Source organism: Babylonia areolata, chromosome 3 (assembly GCF_041734735.1).
Source record: "Babylonia areolata isolate BAREFJ2019XMU chromosome 3, ASM4173473v1, whole genome shotgun sequence".
NCBI lineage: Eukaryota > Metazoa > Mollusca > Gastropoda > Neogastropoda > Buccinidae > Babylonia > Babylonia areolata.
The window spans coordinates 28,275,761-28,295,870 of NC_134878.1; the positions used below are offsets into that span (position 1 = coordinate 28,275,761).

Genomic DNA, 20,110 nt, shown 5'->3' on the forward strand with positions numbered 1-20,110 from the left:
GTTCTTCCGTTTATGAGAGGTAAGTGTCTGCTGTTCTGCATGTCAAATAGCTTGGGGTGTACTGTAAAGTCATGTCGGCAAAGGTCCTTTTAAACTGATTTGAGGTCCTTATAAAGTCCTTTAAAGGTCCTTTTTTGGCTTCATGCCCACCACCTGGGAACCCTGGAATAAGCAGATCTTATGAGACGAGATTTGGAAATACTCTTACACTTTTAAAGTTTAAATGTAACCAAATAAGTCTGAATGTAGATCAAATGCACAAAAACAATTCGTTCTAGGTAGTTCAGAAAGGTAAACTTTTTTGTTCAATGTTCTATGTTGCAAATACTGGAGAAAAAAATCGAAGCTTTACCACTTTGTTATGTACACGACAGAAATTTACATGTGTGCAAATTGTCTCATGAGCACGACAGCAGACATATATATGCTTTTTGTTGTTGTTTTTTTCTTTTTTGTACTTAAGTGTTTGGTGCTTGCATTTTTTGTACATTCACATTTTAGAGAGATTTGCATAGACTGAGGGGAGGCAAAGTTGAAAGTAAAGCCTCTCTCTTGGAAAAGTATGTATAAACAAGTATGTGTATTATCAGTATACACACACACACACATATATATATATATAAGCAAGTGGCTACATTGTCACAACTGATTTTGATGTAATCTGTGATCAGATGTAATGTTTTTTTTGTTGTTTTTTTTTGTTTGTTTGGGTGTTTTTTTTGTTAAGATGCATGGTTCACAGATGTATTTTTGATGCATATTCTTCTGCCTTATAAATTTTTATGCCTGTCCAGACATTTTAAAAACATATTCCTTTCTTTTTGTATACTTGGGCTGCAATTCCAATGTTCATACACATGTACAAGTAGACTTTTATGTGTATAACTGTTGTTATCTTACTGTTTAGGCAGCCATATTCCATTGGGGGTGTGGGGGGTAAATGCTGGGTAAGGGTTTGTTCATGTTACCAAAACCTGGTGAATGCCAACATGAATGATTGGATCTTTAACGTACATATTTAATCTGCGAGTGTGTACAACATAAAGGGGATTAAGGCATGTATGTAGACCTGGGGAATTGAAAAAACCCAACAATTTCCACTCTTCAGTCACTGAGTGACAGATGCAATAGCCGAGTGATTAGAGCATTGGACTTTCAGTCTGAGGGCCCGGATTCGAATTTTGGTAACGGCGCCTGGTGGGTAAAAGGTGGAGATTTTTCCAATCTCTCAGGTCAACATATGTGCAGAACTGCTTGTGCCTGAATCCCCTTCATGTGTATACGCAAACAGAAGATTAAATACGCACGTTAACGATCCTGTAATCCATGTCAGTGTCGGTGGGTTATGGAAACAAGAACATACCCAGCATGCACATCCCCGAAAAACAGAGTATGGCTGCCTATATGGCAGGGTAAAAACGGTCATACACGTAAAAGCCCATGTGCATGTGGGAGTTGCAGCCCACAAACGAGGAAGAAGAAGAATTCACTGACTGCGAACGCTGGGATCAAACCCTTTCACCTAAGACCCTGATGTATTTGCATGCGAGATATGTGACTTCTAAATCTTAATATCTGTATATTTAGATAAGGCAATAAAGCATGGGATTTGATGTGCGTTTATGTGTGAATCAGTCAACCTTATGCATTCCATGTAAATAAATACCATCCATGCAAAAAGTACACACATCCTTTCCTTTCTTCTTTTGTTATTGTTTAATTTCTTAGAGTATGCACACTATGCAACACATTAAAATGCTCCATTCAAAAACAAGCTTTCGCAGTTTCAGTCCTCCTGCCACTGCAAAAACACCCATTCACATGCACACACATCTCACACATTCACATGCAAACGCAGAGGTCTTACACCTTCACATACACGCACAAGTCACACACATTCACATGTACTCATAGGCCTCTCACACATTCACGTGAACACACTGAGGTCTTGTCTCTTCCAGGTTATACAAGTTCCCCACAGCTTGCGATCATGACCTTCTCTGTTGGCTTTCCTCCTTTGGTACCACATTTCTGTAAAAATAAAACAACACAATTTTTGGTCACACAATTTCAAAACTGAAAAGTAAGTAAAAAGAGAAGTAAAAGAATACAATTTTGGTCACACATGTTCACACTGAAAAGTAAGTTAGAAGAGAAAAAATTCAAAAGCATTTTGTTGGGTGTTGTAGTGGGAGAAGTATGTGAGAAAGAAGGCTTGTTAGAAAAAACACTGTAAAAGTGAACAGTGTTGTTTAAAAAATAATGATATATGACCATATTATTTTTGCTATTTCTATACTTTAGTTACTTTCTGGTCAGGTTTTTGTCATTCGATGCATAATTCTGTAAGATGGAAAAAAAAATTTCACCTTTCTATGCCATCTCCTTTGATTAAAAAGCCCCTTAACTCTTTCACTGCCATTGGTGACCTTAGACGACTAGACTGTGCACTGCTGCAATCGACTTAAGTTGACATTGAGGAGTCATGTTAAAAGTACCATTTTTTAGTTGCAAAAAAGCTTGACAGCTGCAGCCAGTTTCCCGCAAATACAACAATGACTAACCTTTGCCCCCTGATCGAGTTTGAAGTGAACAAATCCACTGTGTTGTTTTGACATGAACCGAAGCCTGCGACTGAGAGCATCGTATCTGAAATATTTGGCACTGGGGAGCGTTCTTCACTCAGAAACTTGGTAGTGAAAGAGTTAACAAAGAAAGAATGAAAACATAAAATGAACAACTGAAGCAACTTTGATTTGATTTGGTGCTGACATGAAAAAAAGTTGAAAATGTTCTACCTGTCTTGAATTATATGTTGGAACTCATCATGTGTTTTGCACACATTCTGTCTTTGCAAGCCAAGTCCACAACTGGAAGCAAATCATGCCACTCAACTCCTCCTTCCCCCCTTCACCCCCCACCCCTCCCACACACACACACCCATCACCCCCAATTCCTAAGTGTTTGATAAACAATGTAGAGTAACTCTCTACTTTTATGTCCACTACAAAGTGTATAAAGACCAGTATTCCATAGTCTTTGATGGCCAGAGTCAGTGAATTCATATTCATCGTGACTAGGGCTTGGCTTCGGAAGGTGAAATCCAGTCCTTTCCTTTCCACCACTTTCAACCTTCCCTGACTGAAGTCTGGTGCCTGTTCACACCAAGGACACAGCACCATTCTGAAGCAGGTCCTCAAACTCATCACTGGTGAACGCTGGATCAGTACCGTAATTTTCAGCCTGCAAGGTGCTGCAGTGCATAAGGCGTACGCCCCCTGAATTCCGCCTGCTAGCCCTGCTTTTCAGTCCCGTCTGCCATTTCACTTTGCGTTCTGCTTTCGAAATACAATAAATCATTTTTGATATATCCACTTTCTCACCATAAATCTATCCCTAACTCAGACACTGCTCATTTTTCGTGGCCTATTGGTGAACTGCGAACACCTTCAGTTGAAATTTTGTGTAGTATGTGATTTTGTTTCAGTTTGATTTGATGGTGAACATGAACCATGTCGAATCTAACAGGTGTAAGACTGAAGAGTTGCTGCTCAAAGCGATTGTGAGTATTTCAATGTGATCAACGATCTTGTCATACGCTATTTCAGACACAGAGACGAAGGAGTCAGATTTGAGTAAATAAAAGTAGCACCGTATAGGCAGAAAACTACAGTAGTCCAATGTCTAACCAACTCTACCATGGTGCCCAAGAAGACTGGTATAAGTATTACAAAGACTGGAACAAACTCTACTTTTTCTCCTTCTTGACACCCCAGTCGAATGAACACTACAACTATTCATACCTATACAAATACAAATACATAACGAAACCAAGAAAGAGCATAAATATTCTGCTCGCTACTGACCTCCATTTTGTACACCACTTCCATGCCTTCTATCACTCGTCCAAACACAACATGCTTGCCGTCCAACCTGCACAAACACACACACAAATAAAGCAACACTGTTAAAAACAATACAAATTTAAAAACATTGAATCATTCTAGACCACACTTATGGCCACAACAGAGATCTTTTCTTGTGCATAAGAGCTGGAAAAAAACAAGAGAAAGAAATCCCAAACTTGATTCTGATCACACTGCAGATCAAATTATAGAAATGATGATAATAAAAATCATCACCATCATGACAATAAAAATGAATTTTACACAGACCATCATCTTGTGTAATGCAATTCAATGAGCCACACTCGTCAGCACTGAAAAGGGGGCGTGGAGGGGGGGAGGGTGCGGGGGGACGGGGAAATCTTATTTAACCCCTCGACTGCAAACCCTTAGTGAAATGAAATAGTGTGGTATGAATCTGAAGTGCAAAAACAAATTCTTAAGTGGTGTAACTGTAATTTTGCTTTACAAAAATAAAGCAATCACAAGGAGAGAGAAAGGCATCCAAAAAAAGGATGTTGACAGAAATTCTGACATGTAACCTCTGTCCCATCAGAAAGGCAATAGCCATACACTGATCAGCATGCTGGTTAACAGTAGTTACAGGCTCAATTAATCATTCCGTCAAAACCAATATGACAATCAGACTAAGAGCACGGACACTGGTTACGACCACATCAGACTTTTACCCCCCTCAGAAACACTGACCAGTCAGTCTTGGCTGTGGTCAGGAAGAACTGTGAACCGTTGGTGTTTGCCCCCGAATTAGCCATGGACAGGTCTCCTGCAATGACAACATCACACCACATAAGTATGCCAGTATAAGAGACCCTTGTATAAGACTTGTACTGTGACATGCTGCAAACAAAATACTGTTTAAAACCAAACTCCTTCAAGACTGTAGGATCCAGGAGGAAGTCCTGGCCAACACCGACAGCAGTGGAAGCCAAATTGTACAGCACCCTGGAGGAGCTGCGACGGACGGCAGCCTTCATCGAGGACACCGGGCTGCTCATCTAATAGGAAGCGAACGAGGAAGAAGAAGAAAAAACCAAACAAGAGCTTTTACTTTTACCTGCTGCTGTGTGTCGTAGCTGAAAATTTTCATCCTCAAATTTCTTGCCATAGATGGATTTGCCGCCGGTGCCATTGTGGTTGGTGAAGTCACCTCCTTGACACATCTGACATCGCAGGTCAAAGATCCTTAACAAATGGTCTCACAATACTCTTCAATTTTATGTCTTTCCACTCTTTACAGAATTAGACACACACACACACACACAAAGTGGGAGGGGGTTGGGACGGGAAACCAGGAGGAAGGAAGAAAAGGTGTGACTGTGTGTGCTTGTCTGTGTGCATGTATGCATGTGTGTGTGTGTGTGTGTGTGTGAAAATATGTGTGTGTGTGTGTGTGTGTGTGTGTGTGTGTGTATGAATGTGCATGTGTGTGCACGTATGGCATGTGTGCTCACGTTTGTGTGGTGAAAGAGTTTTCAGAATTAAAAGGAAGAAACCAAATGAAACAAACAACAACAACAAAAACGGAACATGAGCAAATTGGTGAAAAAAGGTCAAAGCAACCCAACACCAATCAGCTGTAACAGGTGTCCTATGGGACAGTGCAGCAAACCTGCAATATCTGACAGTATCTTAACTTTTTCAAGAAAAAAAACCCCCTCTGGTCTCACAGTGCTGAAGACGGAGTGACATATAAATACAGTCCAACCACCAACTGCGTGTCCAACAATTCACCAATAAAAGGATACAAACTGTGGGATTATTCTGTGGAAAGAGCTCCCTCTGAAGCCAAAGCCTTTCTCATGTGTGCAAAGGCAGCGGAAGTTTTCTGAAACATGTACAAACAACAAAATTATTACACACACACACACACACAAAATAAATAAAGAAAAGAAAGAAAAAAAGGGATAAACTGCAATCCAGTCAACATTTACTGAATGACTACATATTGTAAGAAGTGATATGTATAAACCTGCAATCACTCAAACAATTCACCAATAAATGTAATGATCTGTGATGCAATTAACAGTTTTGAACTAACAACCTTTGGAGAAAACCCTTTACAACTGAATATACACAGACTGATTGTAATACTGGTAAAACATACAAAGTAGCTTGAAAAACACAATAAAAAAAAAGAAGCCATAAAAGAACTTTTGTTTGTAATCAAGAAACAAAGGTATTAAACATTCATCGCAGACCTTAGAAACAATAAACTTCAACCATCTGAAATGCTTTATCTCTATATCTATAATTTTTAAAAATCTATCTCTATATCTGTCTATAAAAAAAGAAAAAAAAAGAAAGTAATTGTGCAATACTCAGTGTTTTAAACATTCAAAAATCACACCAACAAGACATATTATGGCGGTGGTTCGTCCGTCGGGATCGACGAGGACCATTTAGTCATCCTGGGGGTGGGTGAGTTGGGCTCTGTGGGTGCGCAGACGACTGGTCAGGCCAATCCGCGCCCGGAAGGTTCTGACGCAGTGTGGACAGGGGATGGTGGCGGCTGTCGGGGACTTGCTGGCACTGCTTTTCCTGGCCTGTCTGCGTTGCTCTGCTGCAGCGATTCTGTTGGCCTCACAGGATTTGGCGCCTTTGTGGACAGCTGAACGCCACTTTGGTCTGTCCATTGCATTCAGCTCCCATGTGTCGTGGCTGATGCTGAAGGCCTTCAGAGAAGCTTCAGAGTGTTTTGAAGCGCTTCTTTTGGCCTCCATGGGAGCGCTTGCCATGTTGGAGTTCGCCGTACAGCAGTTTCTTGAGGAGCCGGTGGTCTGGCATGCGAACTACATGGCCTGCCCAGCGCAGCTGGGCCTGCATCAAGATAGTGTAGATGCTGGGCAAGTTTGCACGAGTGAGCACCTCTGTGTCAGGGATCTTCTCTTGCCACTTTATGCCGAGAAGTTTTCTGAGGCTGGTGGTGTGGAAGTGGTTCAGCTTTTTGGCGTGGCATTTGTAGACCGTCCATGATTCACATCCATAGAGCAGTGTGGTAAAAATAATAATAACAACAAAGGTATCTATGCAACCCTTAACGCGCTTTTCACACCAGTCATTTTCTTGACACACATAATACCTCTGATTCAAAGAGGGATGAAATTATCGAAAGAACAAGCAGAAGAAAAAAGAAAAAAAAAATGAACAAAAATCCAACCACAGCCTCCCTTTCCACCGCTCTCACCAGCTGTTTTGGGGACAACGTCAGCTCGAAGCAGCATGACGATACGGCCCACTGCTCGGCTGCCGATCTTGATGTCCATGTAGACCTGTGGGTTGGCCGCTGGCCGGGCCTTCTTGGCTGCTGATGCCTCGCTGTCCGCCTGGTTCACAGTTTGAAAGATCAACGCTTTATTCAGACTTCTGTTTCACCCATGTGGTCGACAGTGTCTTTTTCAAATATGGACATGTATACCGATTCATTTCTCTGTATGGGATGAATTTTATTTCCATTTGTGGCTTTTGTGTACACAGTATGTGATGGATTCGAGGCCTTTTTAGACACTGGCATGCTAGTTTTTTGTTTGGATTTAAGTTCATGTGTATTTGCATTTGTGTTTTTTTGTCCATGTGGTAGACTTGAGTCTTCTTTATATACTGAAATGCCAGTTTGTTGTTTGTATCTTAGATCATGTGTATTTGAGTTTGCGATTTTCTTCCTTTTAATCTCTTTTTATATTCATTTCTGCAAGGATATATGTGCGTGTGTGCATGTGTATGTGCGTGCGTGCGTGTGTGCCTGTGTGTACCTGTATGTGCCTGTGTGTGTGCCTGTGCATGTGTGTGCTTATGCATGTGTGTGTATGTGCGTGTGCATACATGCGTACTTGAGCCTTTATGCATCCGTGTGTGTGTTTGGTGAAGTGACGATGCAGATGGATGACTATAGTCAGGTAATGGCACTACGTGGCTCAGGTGGCTGCGTAATGTTCTGCGCTTGAGGGTGAGTGGGTTGGCTTTGAAAATGTGACGGTGATTAAAATAGTTTTTTTTCTTTTATGTATCATTTTTAATACAGGCACACACTGAAGTTGAAGTGGAGACAGACTTTGTTACATGACTAATCAACAAGACCACTACAATCTGCTTCTTCTTCTGTTTCTTCATGGGCTGCGACTCCCCACGTTTCACTGGCATAGGCTAGTGGGCTTTTACAAATATGACCGTTTTTACCCCAGCCATGCAGGCAGTCATGCTCAAGTTTTCTAGGCGAAGGAGAAAACCACTGCAGTCACCTCAGAGCCATCCTCTGCAGGTCTCTTGTTGGACGACTCTTCTTCCTCTTCCTCTCCCTCGTTCTCCAGGGTTTCTCCGGCATGCTTCTGAAGCCAGCTGTCATCGGCCCACACTGAAACCACCACAACCCATCCAGGTTAGATTCTGCTTGACGACGTTCCCCCCCAAGGAGGAAGGTGGCACAATAGTTCACATGCAGCCAGCTCTACGGGTGAGAAAAAGGAAATTTTCTATCTAAAATTACGTTTAAATAACATACTTACTGTGACCCAACTAGTGCAGACTCCGGCAGGGGTCTGACATTCCTGTCCTGTGTAAACTACTATCTGCCTATGCGGAGAAACTGAAAGTAACTACGGCGGATAGTAGTTTGCACAGGACAGGAATGTCAGACCCCTGCCGGAGTCTGCACTAGTGGGTCACGGTTAAGTATGTGTAATTAAATAGGCTTTTCAGCTTTTACCTGTCTATGTCAGTATGTGTACCAGGACTTAACACCATATCTTTCTCTCATCATGCATTACTATGTGACTCAATGCTTCACAAAACAGCGATCACACACATATATGAACAAATTCATATAACTCGCCTTTTACCTGGAACCAAACTTAAAACACATAAAACAGAAAAACCAACAACAAAAACAAACGAATGAAGAACATCAATATCCACCAATGAACATAATATTGTTTAAAAATGCTATATCTTAAAGACTATCCATCTAATATACAAACAAACTTCCTCTTTCCCCAATTACACACACACACACACACACACACACAAACACACACTCACTCTCTCTCTCTCTCTCTCTCTCTCACACACACACACACATGATAACAACAACAAAACAATGTGAAATAAAAAAAAAAAATATTGGCAATGACCACTGAGGAACACAAACACCAAACCAACAGAAAAAAACAGAGAGGAAAAACAAAAACCGTTCTCTGACCTGCTCTAGAAGCCCCTTCTTTGATCTTCATTGGCTTGGCCAGGTTCACACGGATCGTACGACCGAACAGCTCAGATTCGTTCTGACAGGCACAATAACAAAAAGACACATGTGCTCTCATCTAGATACTGACAGAATTATATGATGAGCTTCAGATTTGGAGTATCAGATATAGCAGTACGTCAAAATCGATATGACACAGCGTCTAGTGTCTGATAGTGATAACGCATCAAGGTGCCCATAATGTGGAAACCAAATGAAACAGATGAAATACATATTCAGTTTTTTTTTGTCCTGTTCTCAAGTGCTCTTCGTCATGAGTATATTCCTGTTAAATTACACTCAAACCCAAGTTTATTTTGTATGACTATACTGATGACAACCCAAAACAATACTACACTGAGAAATTTGTGTGTTTCCTTGTATAAAGCCTTTAAGAGACGAGATTAGTTAAGAGGTGCAGAATGACTAAATATTGCTCACTTGTTTGATCATTGCTGAGATTTGTCAGTTTTCTGTACCTTGTATCTATGTTATGTACTGTACTTTTGTATGCGTATATATGTGTATAGGAATGTATGTTTATGTGTACATACATATGTGTGCATGTATACATATTTAGTATTGTATCTATGTAACCTCTTTCAGGAGGGGCCTTGACCTAAACTGAATAAAGCTTGTTTCGTTACATTTCTTCAAAATAAGCTGCATTATCTTAACCCTTTGAGCCCTGAGTTCCTGAGCAATTTTAACCCTTCTGCCTGAGCTCCTGAGCCAAAATTTGCAAATAATTGGTATTTAATGTGTCACGGCAGATATAAAAAGAGTGCCCTGACCACCGCTTTACCAGTGGTAGGGAAAAATGACATAATGCCTAGCCACCGGTTGAGCGGTGCGTCAACACTTGTGTCATGTTTTGCTATTGCTTGACTTATATTGAAATCGATCTTTTTTATCCAAAGCACATGCACAAAACACACTGAAAAGGCGCGGCCATGTTGGTACTACGTTCGCTGACGTCAGAATATTATGGTTTTTCTGATTGGCTCTTCAATATAAGTCAACCAATAGCAAAACAGAACACAAGTGTTTACGCACCGCTCAACCGGTGGCTAAGCATTATGTCATTTTTCTCTACCACCGGTAAAGCGGTGGTCAGGGCTCAAAGGGTTGAGACTTTTTAAATTATATAACATTCCAGCATAACAACTAACCAAGACCATGTAATTATACAGCACAAATAAAGCTGCTCAATACCAGGGCACTTTCAGTTTCACGATATTTCTTGTAAACTTTCAGAAAAGCATTTCAAAATTAATAATCAATACATCTGTTTGGACGGACACAAAGAAATAATAAAGAGCTCACCATGTTGTCAATAGCAGCTGCAGCATCCTGGAATATATACAGAAAGCGTGTATACAAGGCAGGAATCAAATCAGGTTGTTTTTTTTTTATATATATACATACTGATCATATTTCAGCTTCAATTACAAAATCTACCATGTTTACATATTATATATATTTCATGTCATTCCACAATAACAGAATGGATAGCTCAGCATGTTTTAACACTTCTCTTTTTAACCCTTCTATTTCCTAAGACTTAAGTTACAATAACTTTAACAACACATATCTATAAGCACTTTGTGAACAGAGTGAAAAGCTGATGAAAAGATTCATGAAAAAAAAACAAACTGAAACGAGAAAGGCACACAGAAATAACAGACAGCGTGGCTAAATACAGACTAAGTACTGATAATCAGGTGTTGTGGCAGAATCGGTTAAGTGCTGGACTTCAGATCCAGTGTTCATCAGTGCTCAAGGTTCGAGGCCCCTGTTTCGGCATGGTTTCACGTCCTTGGGAAAGGCACTTTACTCTGATTTTCCTCACTCCACCCAGGTGTGAACAGTTACCTGACTCTGGTTGGGAAACTCTGAAAGGTTAAAACAGCGGAAGAAGAGGATTGGGCCCAGCCTTCCTACACAGAGCAATGGACACAGTGGATGTGAATTCACTCCCCCTTATGGCCATAAAAAACTGAAGGACTTTAAATCTTTAACTGATAACCTCAAACTCGTAGCAAGTACCCACCCACAAAATCACAATGAAAAGGACTTCTTGTTCTCTCTCAGTTCTGTAAAGATTCATTGGGGTGCCGCACATGTGAACAGTTCACCAGGTCTGTCGGTTTGGTGTCAAAGTCTGGGTCTCTGCAACTTCTTTTCCTGTTCATTCTGCAATTTTGTAAATCCATCATTTTTTTTCGACTCCCCTTCCATCTCCCTCTCTTTACAGTTCCTTGGAGGATTATTTTAACATGGCCACTGGATCTTCTTATGTGGCCATACTAGTGTAGCTGCACTTTCTTTACTGAAGTCAGCAGATCTTCATGTGGTCCAGTGTGCTGCAAGGTTGGTTTGGCGCACTTGTTCATCGGCGATGTGATCAGCGTATCTGATGTTTAGTACCTTGCAATGATGCTTCACTTCCATGGCTTGATTTCTTCTTTCAAAAGCCCACCACCAGGGTCCTTGTCTCATGTGCATATATAGGAAGATGAAATATACCAGTGAACACAGGAGTATGATCTTTTCTAACAAGCTGGGTGAGTTCTTGCTGACTACCTGCCAAGCCACTGATGATGTCTGCAAGTGACAATCCATGATGGTTCATCCTCACTTCTGACTGTGCTGATATGATCTTCAAGTGCATCAGTCATGATGTATTTCAGGAATATGTTGAACAGCATGGGAGACAGAAGGCAGCCCTGACAGACTCCAACTGAAGTATGTAACCACTCTCCAGTAGCATCCTGTGAATACTGCACTGGCTGCTTTGGAGTATAGTTGCTGGATGGTGTTTTAAGTGTTTTCCCGATGTTAAAAGTTTTCAATGAGGCCCACAGTGCTTCTTGCCAGACTTTCAAATGCCTTCTTGAAGTCTGTGAAAATATGGTAGAATTCCCTTTGGTGTTGGAGGAGTTTTTTTTTGTAAAAGGGTATGTAGGTAAAAGATTTGTTTATTGGTACTTCTGTACATGTTTGTTCTCTTCTCTACTGTTGGACAAGACATGCCCTTCTTTTGTCTGTATTTCTCCAGGAGGAAGGTGGCAGAATGGTTAAGACACTCATCTGCCAATACACAGTCCGTGAGGCTCTAGGTTCGAATTCTGCTCTCGCCGTTTTTCACAAGTTTGACTGGAAAATCAAACTGAGCCTCTTGTCATTTGAAGGAGACTTTAAACCAAGGTCCTGTGTGCAGCACACATTTGGCAACAAGAGTGTTATCCTCTGGCAAAATTCTGTAGAAGCAATTCACTCAGATAGGTACACAAATATATATGCATACACTCAAGGCTTCACTAAGCACATTGGGTTATGCTGCTGGTCAGGCATCTGCCTAGCAGATGTGGTGTAGTGTATAAGTATACATGGATTTGTCTGAACGCAGTAACGCCTCCTTGAGAAACTGAAAACTTCTCCATTGATTTTCCATCTAGCTTCACAAAGGCAGAGGATGCGCCAGGTGTATCTGTTCATTTCATGTGTAAGTTTTTTGGTTTTTTTTTACTTTTCAAAACTGTCTGAGTGTTCTTACATTCCAGGTGGTGAATGTAATGGTGTTCCTTCCATGGATATTCTGTGGTTTTCCCCCAGAAGCACATTTTTTTTATGTCCACCCTGATGAAGGTTGACTGATGACATGGTCATTGTTAACCAGGGCTGCAACCAATCTGACATGGTCTCTGTAATCTTTTCTTTCATGATGTGGCCAGTCCTGGGCAAATCAAACCTGGTGGAGCCCATCCCTCTCCATGTCACAACTTATTATTGGGTTTACTACAGGTCTACATGCGGCAGGTAGTTTTAAGTACCGGGTTACATTAACCAGTAGCAAAGGAGAGCCTCTGACCTGACCAAACAAAAGGACGGACTACAGTATTAAAAAAAAAAGATGAATCATAAATAAATAAATGAATTTTATAAGTATATAAATAAATATATATAAAAAAAGAATTTCTCTCATTATAATCAAAATTGTTGAAATTGTCAGAACTCACCTCAGCCAGCTCAAATTCAATGAATGCAAACCCCCTGTGTTTTTCTGCACAACACAGAAGTAGTTACAAAATATTAGATTATAAACTGTAAAATGAGTATAATACTTATAATAGCAAAAGGGAAAGGACAGAGAAAAATGAACACTGTTTCTCTGTGTGGTCATCTGTGTGTGTGTGTGTGTGTGTGTGTGTGTGTGTGTGTGCATGTGTGCGCATGCGTGCGTGCGTGTGTGGGTATGTGTGTGTGTGTGTGTGTGTGTGTGTGTGTGTGTGTGTGTGTGATATTAGCACATATTTGTGTGTAAACGTGCGCAAACAATACACACATGCGCAAACAATCTATTTGAACTGAGAGGATGTTTGCCTGTGAAACTCTCCCCTCCATTCTTTACATAATAATTGCTTTCTTGTTTTTCGCCACATTTTATTTCATGAGGGCAGAATAATATGTGTATGCATGTGTATACATTATGTGCATAGTCTCTCCCCTCCTCCACCCCCATGTAAAAAATCATTCATTCATTTCATTGTTTCAAATTGTTTAAGTTTCTATCTAACTCTGATGGTGTCTGTGTGTGTAAGTGTCACCACCTTCCCCCCACTTTCTCGATGGATTTTGTATTTTTGTATTTCTTTTTATCACAACAGATTTCTCTGTGTGAAATTTGGGCTGCTCTCTCCAGTGAGAGCGTGTTGCTACACTACAGTGCCACCCATTTTTTTGTATTTTTTCCTGCGTGCAGTTTTATTTGTTTTCCCTATCGAAGTGGATTTTTCTACAGAATTTTGCCAGGAACAACCCTTTTGTTGCTGTGGGTTCTTTTACATGCGCTAAGTGCATGCTGCACACAGGACCTCGGTTTATTGTCTCATCCGAATGACTAGCGTCTAGACCACCACTAAAGGTCTAGTGGAGGGGGAGAAAATATCGGCGGCTGAGCCATGATTCGAACCAGCGCGTTCAGATTCTCTCGTTTCCTAGGCGGACGCGTTACCTCTAGGCCATCACTCCACATGCACAGATTTGCACAGATCTCACTCTCAGGAACAGTATTTTGGAGATTTCGGTTGCAGTGACGCCCCGGTGAGAAATGTTTTGACGTTTATTTCCTTATAAAATGGAAAAGCGCACAAAAATGGACATGTTTCTGCATAGTTCTCATGTCCCTGAAATTTATCAGTGAAAATTTTATCTGGTAACACAGACAGCAGATATTTTACCTGTTTCATAATCCAAAGGAATCTGAACATCCACTATGTCACCAAAGGGCAGGAAAGCAGCATGTAGCACTTTATCATCAACCTCTTCAGCCAAACCACCTGCAATAATCCAAACAATCAATTCAATTAAATACCTCATACCATGATTGTCTAATACAGTAACTATTTTGTCTTACCTGTCATGGTCTGTATCTTAAAGGAAATTTGTTGAATTCTATTGTATTGAATAGCTCATTGTATTTTACTGTTACACTGTACTGAATTGGAAAAATTTTGTAGAATTACTTTCCTGTCATGTTCAACAGATCATAGATTTCCCTTGGGTGTGCAAGTGCAAATGCAAGTCACTGAGCAATGCAGTGCTATCCTACTTCTCTTCCACTTCCCTGCCTACAAGCATGTTTGTTTCCCTACTGACATGGGGACTGTCTGCATATATCTTTGCCAAAATTCATTCTCTTGTTGCTGTGAGTCCTCTTACCAGCGCTAAGTGCATGGTGCACTTGGGACCCAAATTTGTCATCAAATTTCAATCACTAGCACCCAGACCACCCCTCAGATCAGGTCTTGAGAAGAGGGGAAAGTTAACATCAAAGTCCCTGCATGATTTGAACCTAGGACTAGTAGGATTAGGACTGGTTGTCCATCATGGAATATGAGATGATTGCATGGGACCAGTACCATCACAGCGACACTGACAGACCAGGACATGTCCAACATCATGTTGCCTGCTTCATAACAGGCGACTACCACTCAAAGGAAAGGGGCAGTATGACAACCATGCTGCAGGGCCTCCAGTTCTTGAGCCTTCAAGACAGATGTCAAGGCCTCAGGCTGACCTTCTTCAGTTGAGAGGATGAGGGTCAGTGACAGCTCTGCCACCAGATAAGCCGCACAAAGAAAGCAAACATTGTGTACACAGTACAGCTTACTGCCTAGACACTACAGTGGCTGTATCACACAAAACATCCTCGGACGCTCAGCAACTATTAACTGCAAATGTTTTGGAGTGAATAATAGAGGAGTGGAACAATTTGACGATGACATCAAGTCAGCTGGCTTCAGACAGACAGCCCAAAGCCAGCACTAGTGAGTAGTCCTAAGTACTCATGTGCCGCTACTCCTGTGCCAGCCCCACCCCACCCCACCACTGTTCCAGTTGCAGTCACTCTTGGCCTCAGCAAAGTATCCATCCAAATCCAGATGATCACCCAGAAAACAGATAAGCGCTGGTGCGCTTTTTACATCCAGTCCTCGCCCTGAAACAGGGTATACACTAAACAACACTACATTTAAGTCACAAACATGCACTACACAATACTACATGATGTCACAAGCATGCACTATACAATACTACATAAAGGAACAGGCATGGTAAAACTAAGACACACACACACACACACATTCTGACATTGGCACAAGCAGAAAGAGAGAGAGAGGGGGGAGAGAGAGAGGGGGGAGCAGGAAGGGGAAGAGGAGAAGGGGTAAATGAACGAGAGAAGAACCTTACCAACGTAAACCATGCGTTTGTTATTTCCTGAGGAAGCCATTTTTGTTTTTCAAAGCAGCGTGGGCAAAATCGGGAATTGGATTAGATTATCAAAATATAGAGTATGAATATTTACACAACAGATACGGGTAAAAGAAAACAAATTATGATTAATAGTGATGCTTTTTCTGTTCGTTCACTGAATGTTTTCTTCTTCTCCAGCACACAGAATCAATCATTCATAAATCCTAATTCCGATCCAGATTATAAAAGGAAGGTAACTCTCTTAGCGCAATCGAAGCGGAAACTGCGAAGTATTTCAACTGTGCGCGAAAGGGGTTTTCTGCAAGTAAGGTACTTTTGATACTATCACTTTACAGTTATATACTAAGGTTAAGGCACATAACAACTCCTTGTTATCGTTACACCAGCATTTTTCCATGTTGCGTTCTTCCCCACAGATAATTTAACTATAAAAGTGATCGTTCACTTGAAACTTGAACTGGAATCAGACGATTTTTTTTCTTCTTTCCCTTGACTACCGCCTTCATCATTGTGAAGATTCTGTAGACGTTTTAGGCCTTTGAAGGCCTGTTAGTCGTTCAACCGGATACAGTATACCAGCATGCGTGGCCTTATGATAGCATACTGGATCATAAGTGCTTGTAGAGTTGGCCCAATGAGCGTCTAACCTAGTGTTGAAAGATAACATGGTTGGGGCAGTCACAACACTGTCTGGCAAACCGTTCCATTTATTAACGACTCGCTCTGTAAAGAAGGAACTGCGCACTTTCAGTCTGCAATGTGATTTATTTAACCCTCAAAGTGCTGGATATAATAAAAACATACATACAGAAATCATGCTTAAAACAAAGGGATAGTTTGCCTCCGCTACCTGTGCTCTGATTTGGGGCACTTGTATGCTTATCAATATCAGTAAGAATAAATAGGTAAACCTATACATTTTTGGAAAGTAGAGTGAATGAAGAATTAGATAAAAGTAAGAAAAAGGCTGTACCTTGTATGTAGTTGGAGATATTCCATAGGATATAATTTACAAATTTTGCACACTTGTTTTCCAAAAACGTCAACCACAATGTTTATAGGTATTTTCACATCTTTTACAGAGTCAGAATCTCAAAATTGGAATTAAACTGTACAAAAAATGTTCAGGCTGCAGAATCATGATATGAATATAACTGAAACAATGAAATTGTAAGCATTGTATTATTTGTTTGAGACACACCCACCGACGCCACGCACACGCACATCTACAATACTTTATGCAATCACAGGCAAAAACAGAAATAAATGTTTTCTTTTAGCTCATGTTGCTTTCAAAAGCAGCAAGAATGCTTTAAATCAAAATAATTTCCAGTTTTCTATCTTGATTTGGTCAAGAAATTGCAATAGATCCATGCCTAACCCACTTTACCACCCCTCCCCACCCCCATCACCCATCCCCCAGTTTTTGTAGCTGGAGACACAAAACTGAATGAACAACAAGCAAGCCAGCATGCCCAAGTGTCAAAATAACAAAGCCGTTTTCACCAGAATCCCTGTCAGCAAACGAATCATCACTGGTGACAAGGTCACTCATTTCCTGAGCTTTGTCAACTTCAGTGTCACTCATTGTTACAAAAATACGAAGATCTGGACTTGTAAACTCAGTCACAGTTTGTGCAAACACAAGCAGGGAGGCAGTAACACCAGAACGAGGCAGTTTTACAAAGGCTGCAGAACATAGCCGTACGATGTCGGACCTTATGTAAACAGAGCCACGATTGTGGCCCATCGCACTTCACCAGGAAAGCCATGATCGTGGCTCATGGCTCTCTCCGGGTTAACATTAAACTGTTGCCTCTTCTGTCTCTACTTACTGCAGGTGATAGTTCGGGATTTGTGGTCTTGTAGATTCTGTGTATGTATTTATAGCAATCGATCATATCTCCCCGCTGCCTCCTGTGTTCTAGACTAGGTAGCTTAAGCAAAGTAAGTCTTTCATGATAAGGCTTGTTCTTCAGATGACCAATCAGTTTAGTTGCCCGTCGCTGGGCCGAATGCCCATACTCCAAAATGGGTCTAACCAGGGATTTGAACAATTGTATAAACAGATCTTCAGATAGGTAATCAAAGGAACGCCTGATTATACCGACCATCTTGTTAGCCTTTGCAGTAACTGTTGCCAAATGCGTCTTGAAGGCCAGCTTGTTATCAACGTACACTCCCAGGTCTTTCACCACGTCACTCTTACCAAGTGCCAGGTTGTATTCCTCCCAGTTGTTGTTTTTCCCGTTCATGTAGTAAATCGCTTCCGATTTGCAGTTTCCTAGCTTCATTACACTGCATTTTTCTGGATGGAAGTGTAGGAGCTACTCTCTAGACCACTGCTGTAGGTTGTCTAGGTCATCTTGGAGGACTTGTGAAGCACCTGCTTGGTCACTCTGTGTGAACAACTTTGTGTCGTCGGCAAACAATTTCACATTACTCTTTACTCTACTAGGAAGGTCATTAATGTACAACAGGAAAAGCAGGGGTCCTAGAACACTACCTTGTGGAATACCGCTTGTGACGTCTGCCTACTGTGATGTTGTCCCATTCACAACCACCCTCTGCTTCTTTAGAGACAGAAAGTCCTGGATCCAGAGTAAAACCTGCCTGATACTCCATGTGCGTGGATCTTAGAGACAAGTCTGCGATGCGGGACACTGTCAAACGCTTTCTGGTAATTCATATAAATAGCATCAATGGAGCCACCTCTATCTAGGGTTCTTGTCCAGCTGTCCAATACGTCCAACAATTGCGTAGCACATGAGTGTCCCTGAACAAAGCCATGTTGTTCTACGTTGATCAGGTTGTTGCTCTTGAGATGGTCTGTGAGCTGGTCCCTTACCAATGTCTCAAGAACTTTACAGAGAATGCATGTGAGACTCACAGGTCTGTAGTTGTTTGCCAAGATCTTACTTCCCTTCTTAAAAATTGGAGTCACAAATGCTTCTTTCCATTTCTCTGGGAGCTTTCCTTCTTCCATTGATTTCTGAAACAGTGTCGTTATTGGAACTGCTAGGGCCTCCGCTGCTTCTGACAGAAGGAGGGGACTAATGCCATCTGGGCCTGGGGCTTTTCCTGTCTTCAGGTTCTTGAGAAGTTTTTCGACTTGCTGAACAGAAATGGTTATCCCAGAAAGTTCTGCCTCATATGTATAATGGGGGGTTCAGGCAATTCACCCCCTCCCTCGACTGTAAATATGCTCTGGAAAAACAGATTTAGTACTTCTGCTTTCTCACTATCTGATGAGGTCTTCGATCCATCATTTTTCAATAAATCAGCAATTCCAGTTCTTGATTTTGTTTTTTTGCCAACATATAACCAGAATGCCTTCAGATTCTTCTTTGCTTGTAATGCAACCTTCTTCTCAAGTCTCTTTTTCACCTTACGGCAGGCATTATGTGCTTGATTTCTAGTTCTAATATATTCCAGATAACTCTGACCATCTCTTGTTACTAACCAGCGTCTGAAGAGCCTATGCTTTTTCCTGACTGAAGCCAAGGTACCTCTGTCCATCCATGGTTTTCTATTCTTGCCGACTCCTGATCTTGGTACAAATTTGTCAGTAGCTCCTGTGATTTCACCCTTGATGACTGACCACATTTTGTCAACTGTCAATACTGATAACTTGCTGTTCCAGTCCACTGAACCTAAACTCTGTCTTATGCTATCAAAGTCTGCCTTGTGAAAATTTAGATGCTGCCACGCTCACGAGACAACTGACTGCCAGCTTGGATAAGCTGCACCAAACGAAAAACCCAAGAAGACCAGATGTTTTGCTTCAAGACAAATAAGGACGCTACAACTGGTCAGGCAACAACTACACCACCAAAAAGAAAATAAATCACCAACACTTTCAATACATTGAACACCACAGCAGTCAAAAAAAAAAAAGGAAAAAAGGCCAGAGCTCATCCAACCACCATGCTATCGCCATGCCTGCTCACACCACAAGCCTCCACAACTTGGTAGGCCAAATATTACTTATTCCTTTTAACGATAGTTTGTTTCTCAAGTAGGAATTACTTTTACTGCCTGGAACGCACCACCCACCCACTGCGTTGCTTCTTTCCTTTTGCAGACCTCCCCCTGCCCCCTGCCTCCTCTCCCTCTTCCCCAGCTACGGCACGCTTTTGGGATACAACCCCTCTCACTGTCTCAGTCTCACATC

The 20,110-nt window shown here is 41.3% G+C and overlaps 2 protein-coding genes across 4 annotated transcripts in view; one reads left to right on the forward strand and one right to left on the reverse strand.

Annotated features, from left to right (window-relative positions):
• Window positions 1-428: 428 nt before the first annotated feature.
• Window positions 429-16,062, reverse strand: LOC143279919 (peptidyl-prolyl cis-trans isomerase E-like). Its single transcript, XM_076584255.1, has 12 exons — window positions 15,913-16,062; window positions 14,403-14,501; window positions 13,182-13,225; window positions 10,486-10,512; window positions 9,118-9,199; window positions 8,162-8,274; window positions 7,111-7,249; window positions 5,672-5,751; window positions 4,981-5,086; window positions 4,614-4,689; window positions 3,867-3,933; window positions 429-2,031 (listed from the first exon to the last, which is right to left on the reverse strand). The coding sequence occupies exons 1-12, from the start codon at window positions 15,950-15,952 to the stop codon at window positions 1,963-1,965; spliced, it is 942 nt and encodes a 313-aa protein (XP_076440370.1). The 5' UTR covers window positions 15,953-16,062; the 3' UTR covers window positions 429-1,962.
• A 103-nt stretch (window positions 16,063-16,165) lies between these two features.
• Window positions 16,166-20,110, forward strand: part of LOC143279917 (structural maintenance of chromosomes protein 6-like) — a 67,079-nt gene continuing 63,134 nt past the window's right edge. For 2 of the 3 annotated variants that reach the window (XM_076584252.1, XM_076584250.1), the window contains exon 1: window positions 16,166-16,240. The gene's annotated coding sequence lies outside the window, so the exon portion shown is untranslated. Of the gene's footprint in view, window positions 16,246-20,110 lie in introns of all 3 variants that reach the window. The other variant, XM_076584251.1, reaches the window with a different exon arrangement.

Excerpts from the sequence above, each read along its gene's own strand:
- LOC143279919 (XM_076584255.1), bottom strand. The coding sequence starts at position 15,952 with ATGGCTTCCTCAGGAAATAACAAACGCATGGTTTACGTTG. Across the intron at positions 5,752-7,110 it reads CGTTGTCCCCAAAACAGCTG|AAAACTTCCGCTGCCTTTGC; the intron begins GTGAGAGCGGTG and ends TACATGTTTCAG. Across the intron at positions 3,934-4,613 it reads ACCACAGCCAAGACTGACTG|GTTGGACGGCAAGCATGTTG; the intron begins GTCAGTGTTTCT and ends GTGTTTGTGCAG.